Raw genomic sequence first — 9,983 nt, 5'->3', positions numbered from 1 at the left:
TTTTTGTATTAGTTGACAAAAAAAATGCATCAACAGTTGAGGAATTACAGCCATTTTATACTTAGACCCTGTTTCTGAGGTTTAAAATTAATTAGCCAAACTAAGATAATTACAATATACAAGGATTGTTTTCAGTGTTTTGAATGAAATCTTTTGCAGTCAGTGACTGTGTAAAGCACAGGTGTCGAACTCCAGGCCTCGAGGGCCAGTGTCCGGCAGGTCTTAGATGTGTCCTTGATCCAACTCAGCTGATTTAAATGTCTAAATGACCTCCTCAACATGTCTTGAAGTTCTCCACAGGCCTGGTAATGAACTAATCATTTGATTCAAGTGTGTTGACCCAGGGTGAGATCTAAAACCTGCAGGACACTGGCCCTCAAGGCCTGGAGTTCGACGCCTGTGGTGTAAAGTCTTGAAACCATGGACATCATGTATCATGTATCTTCCTGGTCGAGATGCTCTGCAGGCTTTTACATCAGCCACCTTTCTTTCGCATTATTCTTCGATTCAGTTGTGAAGCACCGTCCAATCAGTTTTTCAACATTTGGAGTATAAGCAGAGTGTATAGGCCTGTATACTTGAGAATCCTGCTGCTTCCATCAGCAGCCACACATACCCAAGCCATAATACTGCCTCCACCATGTTTGTCAGATAATGTAGTATGCCTCAAATAATGACCCGTTTCTGTCCTCCATACTTTTCTCTTTCCATTATTCTGGTAAAGTCATCTGTCCAAAGAATTTTTTCCAGAACTGTGCAGGCTCTTTCTAGAAAAAAGTCTTTTCCAGCCTTCCTGTTTTTATAATCAGCATTTTGAATCTTGTTGTAAACTCCTTCTCCAATCATAAAAACATGATTGCAGATCTTGACAGTGATGCGCCTGTCCTTGACTCGTAAAGTTATTTTTCTTAAACAATGGAAATAATTCTATAATTATCCACTTTAGCTGTCTCCTGTGGTCTTTCAATCCTTCTGTTCCTGCTGAACTGATCAGTGGATTCCTTCTTCTAAATCATGAAACAGATTGCCAATTTGGCTGCTCCGAAGGTTTTTTGCTCTCTCTGATCAGTTTATTTTAGATTTTCAGCCTAGTCATGGAATCCCTCACTTATATTAGTAAAAAGTTATGAAACACAAATTCAATACTTTGAATAAATTTAAGACATTACATCTGCATTACTTCTCATCAAATAAGGGAGCAGGCCTAACCTGGTCATGAAAGCACTTGCCAATTGTTTAGTTAATTCTGAGCCTCTGAAAATGGGAGACTGTGTATATAAACAGGCCTTTTTGACAAAGGATGATGCCTTCAATTTAGTTTTTGCTAACATGTGTATGGTATCATGAGCACAAAACTAAACCAGTTACGCTGCGTTTGCAATACGGTTTACTAATACTAATTAGATATTATTGAAATACCATAGTTGAAAGACAAGAAAAACAAAAACTGCAAAGAGTCGGCAACTTTCTGAATACAACAGTTTAATTGTACTGATTCGTAACAAAAATACCCCTCCCACTCCTCCCCCACATTTTTCCCCCTTGCCACTCAGTTATAAGTCCCGGTCAGACTCCTGTACAGACACGTACAGATACTGAGAGATGTAAAGAAAAATTATTGGATCGTATATAGAAACTGCTTCTGCACTGCAATTTTGAATGCAGCAAATAATGAGAATGTACGGATAGAAAGTTGTGGCTGCTTTGTGACATTCGGCCCAGGTGCGCCTTCACACCCTCTTCCCTCGTGCCCAGAACTGAAACCGAGACCAAGTCTTTCCTGCTCTAGATGTCCTTGATTACCTCCTCCAGCTCCTCTTTGGAATACATGTGGAAGGTCTTACCAGGCTCTACTGTTGCCAGCTGTAGAGGAGACAGATTAAGAAAGTATGTGTGAAAAACAACCATTTAGACAACAGCAGGTCTTTGCAACTTAAGTCCAAATAACACAGCTGATTTGGTTGGAAATGGACAGATACAACCTTCTGGCATCAAGTATCAGAGTGGGACAAACCTCAATGTTGGTGGCGTTGAGTTTCTCCTCCATCACCTGCTTCAGAATGGTGAGAGATGACTTGATGGCTTCTTTTAATGTCATGGACTGTCAGATTTCCAGAGACAGGGAAAGACAAAAAGACAAAACTATTCAAATCTGCGTGTCCATAGTTTTCACAACATACACCCGTCCATCATGGAGAAATTCTGACTATATTCTAGGGCTGCCACAAACGATTATTTTGATAGTTGACTAGTCACCGATTATTTTTGCGATTAGTCGACTAATCAGATCATGCATCCATTGGACGTAAAACGTCCAGCTTATTGCACCAGCAGCATCTGCTCTTATATAACTATCATTAGCTTACAGCTTTAAGTGTTTAAGGTATGTGCTAACTAAAAATAAAGACAAGATGATAGTTTATTAAATTTTAATGAAATTTGCAGATTGTTTCGGTAGAGTTTAATAAACTCCTTGCTATCTAAAATATAACGGGACACCGGAGTATATTCTCGAGCATCTCACACTTCTGATAATCAGTTGTCTGCTTGACATTTATTCAGCTGTGTAAAAACTATAACTTTAATCTCAGCCAAACCGATTTACAGTGTTGGGAAGTAACGGCATACATGTACCGCCGTTACGTATTTAAAATACAAAATATGAGCAACTGTATTCCGTTACAGTTACCGTTTAAAAAGGTGGCATTTAGAATACAGTTACTTTGTTGAAATAAATGGATTACACGGCGGTACTTTCCTGTTTCATATTGTTGCGGGTCAGGACTGTTTGGGTTTTGTTTGACAGCTGTTCTGTTGTTCCAGGCGGCAGCGTTACGGTTGCCATGGTTACAGGATGACACGCTCTCTGCGACTGTGTTTCCTGGGTGAGAGAGCGGCGCCTTTTTGTTGTTGTTGTGCTAAGCTAATAGGCAGAATGCTACAGGCATAGCCCCAATTATTGCATAGCCCTAAAGAATGTAGCCTCATGGGCAGTGTAGTCCATGCTGCAGGGAGAATGGACTGCGTTATGTGTCTGTGAGCGCGAGGAGGGAGAAAAGGAGCTGTCATCGAGGAGAAAAGGGAGCTGGAAGCATGTAAATATAATAATAACCACTGCAGCTAAGAAGAGTGCCCGATGAGCCCAGTTGTAAGTAAGCTATTAAGACTCGACTGTACGCCGTGTTCGTGTTTTCCTCCGAAACAATCCGATTGTTCAGTCTGACGTCACTAGCCGTGTCTGGACCTAAACTCCGCTGCAGGTCCATATATCAAACGATCACTATGGCATTACTGAGAGTTGAAAAACTGTCTAAAGTCTTTCATCTTTAATAAAATGATCAGCGTTCTGCTCTACCAGGTGTAACAATTCATGAAAACGGAATTTATGACATTTAACGGAGTTAGAAGTTAGAAGCTAGCGAGCTAACTTCCTGCTATCTAAATACAATATAGCATGTCCTGACTGCGGGGTTTTGGAAACAAATTAAAAAGTACAGCTCTGTTATCACTTCCAACATAAATGAAGACAGAAAACTAAACAGCAGTGACGTTTGTAGGGTTACTGAAGTTTGGCTAGCTGGTATATAATGATGTGCTACGTGGCCGCTAGCGACACAGCTATGTTAGCATAATATAAACAAGATAACTTTTTTTTCCACTGATAAAAGTTAACGTGAGTGTTCTCGGTGGTCAGGAACAAATGTAATCGCATGGCAGGATGCTGTAAAAGGACCAAACTTCAGCCAGGAGAACAACAGAGATAATCCATCCACAATACGAGGTTAGTCATTCATATACTGCTGCATGGGCTGGGCTGTAGCTACATCCTAAGGTTTTAAAAACTGAGCTTAAATAAATGATTAGCGGTAGTAAAAGCCGAGGGAGGTCAACAGTGATCACTGACTGTTTTAGAAGCTTTTTGAGATTAAATAGAAGAAAATACATAACATTAAACATGTTAACAACACAAAAGCCATATTAAACGCAGACTACTTTAGGCCCGGAAGTAGGATTCGTCGCGTCATCACTGAACAACCGGATAAGTTCCGTTGGAGCAGCCTTTCAACGCCTCTGTCTCTGGCTAGCAAAGTTGACCCAGACAACATGCCCCAAAATACATTTTGGGGCATGTATTCTGTAATCTGTAGTGGAATACATTTTAAAAGTAACCTTCCCAACACTGCTGATTTACTCAGGAACAAATAAAATACTGAAAAAAGCCAAACAATAACATTTTTAAGTTATCTAAGTGACTTACATATCATGTTTAACCTGAGTAGCAAAAGACGGCGGTGGGTTTGAAAACGATTTGCTGGGAGTCCAGTGTTCTCACGGGCTCTAGTGAGCCTTGCCCCCGGCTAGCTATCGAGCTAGTGGGTAACAGACGTCTCCGAAAACGTCGGAGCGCTTTTGAAAATATGTGGTGTCTTGAAAAACTGAGCAGATATTTGAGGTTTATACAGTTACATTCTCGCCTGAAAATATGTTAAACGTTTAATTTTGTGACCCAGAAAGAATAATAAGAGTAGTATTAAAACTAACTAGCTGTCGCCATAGACTACGTGCACGTTAGCATATGCTACTTCCAGTGCGGAAACTCCTGTGGGGAGCTTTGTTTCCGGTGTCCTATTCGCGCCTTGTTTACGGTCCAAAACAAGTTAAGCAAATGAATGAATCAAGCGGTGATTTACATTTCTATAGATGTCTTGGGCATTTACCCAATATATCTGTAAATGATGTTCATCGACTTGTCGATATTTTTTCCCCACGTCTCAGGGCAAAAGAGAAAATGGATTCAAATGTTATATTTCTCAGCTGTCCCTCATTTATCGCGGGTGTTATGTTCTAAAAATAACCAGCGATAGGTGAAATCAAGTAGCTAATTTTATTTTTTGACGGTGCAAAACGTTTCGTCGACATCGTGGACATACAGTACTGCACTTCAGAGTCACACTGCTAGCGATCGATGCAGCGATTCTATACTGTACAGGAGAGAGGTCACGGAGGAGATCATCTGCAGCGATCAGGACACAATGTGATGTAAAAAAAAAATAAAAATAAGCATGCAAACTTGCACTAAAAAATCCGCGAAACAGCGAGGTGAAAGGTGAACCGCGTTATAGCGAGGGACCGCTGTAATTTTAAAGGTAAGTCACAACATACCCTTCGTAAATACTAATGTATAGAAACCGTTACCAGCAATCGTTCAGCAATTTTTCATTTTTTGCTTTTTTGATCATTAGATTTTTTTTATGACACAACAGTGGTGAGTGTTCCCAACACTCACCACTGTTGTGTCATAAACTTAACGCGATCTTTCCCTTTTCGAGTTTTGGACATGATTTTGGAGTATATCTTCGCAGTAGCGATTGACCGCAAAGTAAAGCTACCGGAAATGTACAACCCCACATCCGGTCTCAAACCAGGAAGTTAGCATTTTCTTGTGCACAGGGTCTATTGTTGGAAACTGTTGGAAACTGTGCTATGAATTCTGGGACAGAGCTACTTCTTCTTCTTCGGGGTTTAACGGCAGCTGGCATCCTTGTACATGCAGTGCTGCCATCTTCTGTTTCCGTTATTACACTCTTAAATCCTACTACTTATTCCTGCGTCTTTTGTGATCTTACAAAGCTTCAAACGACGCGTCGACTATTAAATCAGTCGTCGACAATTTTGATAGTCGACGTAATCTTGACTAGTTGACTAATCGTGGCAGCCCTACTATATTCAAAATGTTAAATGACCTGAGTCAAACCTTCCCTGTAACTCTTTAAGGCGTGGGACATATTTTAAATTGTCCCTTGCCAGCTAAGCCATATATTAAATTATAAATGCCTGTGAGTGTAGTATACATAAAACACAAAAATTGTATGTTCTCGCCATTTATGACCATTTAATACCAGACATAAATGTCTAAAATATGTCTGTCAACATTTTTCAATACTTCTCTGTGCTGACTGATTTATTTCATGTTCCTTAAACGTCGCTTAACCAAAACCTAAATTAGTCAGCACAGCGATCATTCATCCCAGCCACAAGTTTATGGTTATTCCACAAACCAGGAACTGCATCACTGTTTAGTGGACGAGCGCAGACAGACAGATGTGGCATCTCCAGAAATTTTGTTTTAAATATTTCAGCTGAAGCTTTGGGAAGCTGAGACAGGTTTTTTTTCTACATTTCTTGGGTGCTGTGGCCAAAGTAGCTTAAGAGTGTGTTGTTTTTTTTTTTTTTTTAAGAACTTCTGGTTTCCCATCTTGGACAAATGTCCAAGAAAACTATTTGTATGTTTGTAGCAACAGAGTGATGGAAGTTGAGACACTGATATTGAAATATCCTCATCAGCTGTAACTTGTCTTGTACCAGCTAAGTGGACTCAATCTGACCGCTGAAGCAGGCTGTGTTCCAGCATGACATGGGAGTGTGAAGAAAACACAGGAGTACCGTACTTAACTGGATAACATGAGTGAATTACACAGCGTGTAATGCAGGCATATGGTTGGTACAATGCTATGGTATCATGGCTGTTATTACCTTGTGGTAGACCTCTTGCAGAGAGCTCTGTGCTCCCTCAGATGCAGAACCGATGGCCCGAGCATCACACTGCACAAAAGTTCCTGATGGGTCCATGTGATACCTGTATTACACACACAAAAAAAAACGATACATGTGTTTAAGCAAAGCAAGCAAATATCCCTTAAATTTTAAAATAATAAACAATTATCTTGACATACAGCTGAGGTCCTTTTTCATCAACTCCCCCAAACAGAAGCGCTACACCAAAAGGTCGACTCTGTTTAAAACAAAGCAAAGACACAAATAGAAGTTAAACATCAAACTTTTTAGGTCTGCATCTCAAAATTAAAACACAAACACTGGCTGAGTGACTCACCATGGCACCAGGGTCTGCATCTTCCTCACCAAACTGCAGCGCCAGGTTGGACACAGCCTGAGTCACACTCTCCACTGTCATCGTCTCATTGTAAGTGAACCAGTGGTTCTGAAACAGAGCACATACAGGTTAACCGCAGATAAACACAGCACTCTAAATATGCCTTATACAGCGCTGTGCTCTGAAATCATACCTGTGTTTCCACTCTTGCTTTGTCGATAAGAGTCTTGGCATCAGCTATCAAGCCGCTCATGGCACAGCCTAAGACGTGAAAAGAAAGAAAACTAAATTGCATTTATCTTTCACAAGCTGTGGCCTAAAGCAAGACTCTTCACCATCAAAGTGAGACAAACGAGATGAAATTTCGTGTAATCCGAAGGAAAGCTTTACTGTGCAAGAATGTGGATGATTAAAATTTGTCTGAAACAGCTACAACAACAGTGTGAAAATTAAAGTTGAGGACTTGATTTGCTTAGCTTTGCGAGACAGTGTTCTGACTAATTTAAGCCACTTATACCAAAGAGTTTTTGCTGAAGCAAAGGAAAGAGAATCATTTCTCGAGGTGTTTTTTTTAAAAAGATGAATACTCTCCCTTAAACAGAGGGCTGCAAAAAAAAAAAACCCCAAAACAAAACAAAAAAAACGACACACTGACAATCACAAAATATTTGGGGGAAAAAAAAGAAAAGAGAACTTTAAGATATTTTCACCAATCTTTACATGGAGTAGCCCAGTGATATTCTCTGGTTTAAAGTACTATTAATGGCACTTTGTTTACTTAAAATGTTTATTTATCTATTTTCTGCTTTACAGTCTTGCAAAGGGACCAAATAATAAAGAGATGATGCTTTCAAAAATAATTTCATTAACAGCTTTAATTTGGTCTATATTGTCACACAAACTATATCAGCCAAAAAACTAAATCTAATAATATTTGGTTTAAGCAATGCTTGGTTTAAATGGCTCTGATTTAATTGCAAAAATATTTAAAATCAGTGCTCTGAAGTAAATCAGAGAGGGTCTGGCTGGAATCTTTTTTAAGATTTAATGAATTCACATGGAATGACTCTTTAGGTTGTTTCAATCTATTGATCTAGACGGTTTCAGTTGCTTTTGTCCACATTTCTCTTTTTTGTAAGGGAATAAAAGTTTTTGGAAATTGAAGTGTACATTCAATTAATAATAATATTTTCTGGGCTAAAAAGAAAATAATAAATATTTTTGCTTTTCTTTTTCTTTAACAATATTGCACTGGATTTCTGTGTAAAAAAAACAAAAACAATAACATGCATTTCAAGTCCAATTTTAATCAAAGAATCAATTAACTGGTTTAGCTGACTGGATATCTTTTCTCATTACAAAAAACAGCCAGTAATATTATGTCAACAAAAGCCTTAATCCTTTGTCATGGTCCATTTCCACTTACCAATGTGACTATCAATCTCCACGATCTTCTCAATGCTGTTGGGCTCCATCAGGGGAGAGGTGATCCTCTTCTCCACAGCCAGACATACCCCTTCTGAAGTCTGGATACCGATGGCTGTGGAGCCCAACTAGAAGAGCAAAGCCAGGCCAAAGAAAATAGATGAGCTCGAATATAATCACTTTGTTTAATAACCGCGCAGAAATAGTTAAAGATTCCTGTGAAGTACTCACTTTTATTGCCTCTATGGCATATTCAACCTGGAACAATCTTCCCTCAGGAGAAAATGTGTTCACACCTCTGGAAAACAGAAATTAAAGTTTAGAAATTTTAACAACGATTAATATATTAAAGATAGCTGTAAACGTTATTTTTCACTATTATTATTTGCACGTCTATTACCTCATAACAGTAAAGTAAATAAACGCTCAGCTTGAAAAGGATGGCATACCGAAAGTGAAAGCAAACCAACTTTTTCCTAACATTGATTATTAGCTGCTAGCTGATACAAGCTGTAGAGACACTGTTACAATAAGGGTTTAACGAAATCAGTATTTTCTATATTTTCTTTCGGCGTTTAACCGGGCTTTCTTTCTCGGGTAGACAATAAAACACCTGTGTGCTCTCGTTCGTTTGTTCATTTCCCTCTGTTAAGCGCTCAATAAATGACAAAGCAGTTTGTGCTGCACCTACCTGTCATATTCCGATCTGGTCAAAAACATCTTTTAACGTTAAACGCAGGATCTAGAAAAAGATAGATGCGTTATTTGCGTAAGATTAATGTACAGTACCAACAAGTTAAAGCAAATATTGAGAGCTGATTCTAGTTTTTGGTTTCAAGTTTGCTGTGACACCGGGTTATCTGCTAGCTGCAGTTAGCGGTGATACCGAGCAGGCGTGCTAGCTAACAGCGCAACCAATTACACAATTAACTGCATATTAGACACAAATATACATCAAACATCAAAATTCCATCAGTTTAACAATGTCCGGGGAAATATATGTGTACAATTTCCCAGTATTATTCAAAATAACTTCACTTGCTCGGCTCGTTTACCTTCAGCCAAAAACCCTTCAATGAGTTCGCTTGTTTCAGAGGAAGCGTTTGGTGTGTTACATCCAAACGCGCCGGTTGTTAGCAATTCCCTAACTAACGTTCCGCGTCTCCAAGTCAAAATATACTTCATTAAATTAACTTTATTTATGTACTCTGAATTTAAACGCTTTTGATTTTGTGGTTGTTATTATGTGTTTTTACTTGTAAAATTCAAAAACAAGAAAGCACATTATAATACTGGTATTTGTGAAAAATTAGGAAAAATAAAGCTGGGTAATGTTGCCTGAAAACACGATGTTGTTTCCTACAATCATAATTTTTCTTTTTGTCTGAAGACAAATTGTTAATGAAATTTACTGAAGACAAATAATTGTTCCAATTCGTGCAAATCAGAATAACAAGAATACAACTTAACAAAAACAGACAAAGGTAATGATCGTTGGGTGCCATGCGTTTGCGTACATGTATTATGCAACATTACACGATTGGTAAGTACAGTGTCCCATATGGTCTAGCGGTTAGGATTCCTGGTTTTCACCCAGGCGGCCCGGGTTCGACTCCCGGTATGGGAACGCCTCTTTTGTGACGATGGGATTTTAATGTCTTTCACG

General features: G+C 39.0%; 1 protein-coding gene across 1 annotated transcript; it reads right to left on the bottom strand.

Moving 5' to 3' along the window:
• Nucleotides 1-1,693: 1,693 nt before the first annotated feature.
• On the bottom strand, nucleotides 1,694-9,447 carry psma5 (proteasome 20S subunit alpha 5). Its single transcript, XM_080892466.1, has 10 exons — nucleotides 9,373-9,447; nucleotides 9,009-9,059; nucleotides 8,549-8,615; nucleotides 8,319-8,445; nucleotides 7,086-7,153; nucleotides 6,893-7,000; nucleotides 6,735-6,793; nucleotides 6,535-6,637; nucleotides 2,015-2,101; nucleotides 1,694-1,863 (listed from the first exon to the last, which is right to left on the bottom strand). The coding sequence occupies exons 2-10, from the start codon at nucleotides 9,035-9,037 to the stop codon at nucleotides 1,786-1,788; spliced, it is 726 nt and encodes a 241-aa protein (XP_080748592.1). The 5' UTR covers nucleotides 9,038-9,059; nucleotides 9,373-9,447; the 3' UTR covers nucleotides 1,694-1,785.
• Between the last annotated feature and the right edge of the window lie 536 nt (nucleotides 9,448-9,983).

This window comes from Rhamphochromis sp. 'chilingali' (genome assembly GCF_963969265.1).
Source record: "Rhamphochromis sp. 'chilingali' genome assembly, chromosome: 9".
NCBI classification, from domain to species: Eukaryota; Metazoa; Chordata; class Actinopteri; order Cichliformes; family Cichlidae; genus Rhamphochromis; species Rhamphochromis sp. 'chilingali'.
This window is presented reverse-complemented; position numbering and strand designations above follow the sequence as displayed.

Bases quoted from the DNA above. Each gene is read 5' to 3' on its own strand.
- psma5 (XM_080892466.1), bottom strand. From the start codon at position 9,037: ATGTTTTTGACCAGATCGGAATATGACAG. The intron at 7,154-8,318 runs GTAAGTGGAAAT...TTCACGTCTTAG, and splicing joins GGAGATTGATAGTCACATTG to GCTGTGCCATGAGCGGCTTG. The intron at 6,638-6,734 runs GTATGTCAAGAT...TGTGTAATACAG, and splicing joins GATGAAAAAGGACCTCAGCT to GTATCACATGGACCCATCAG.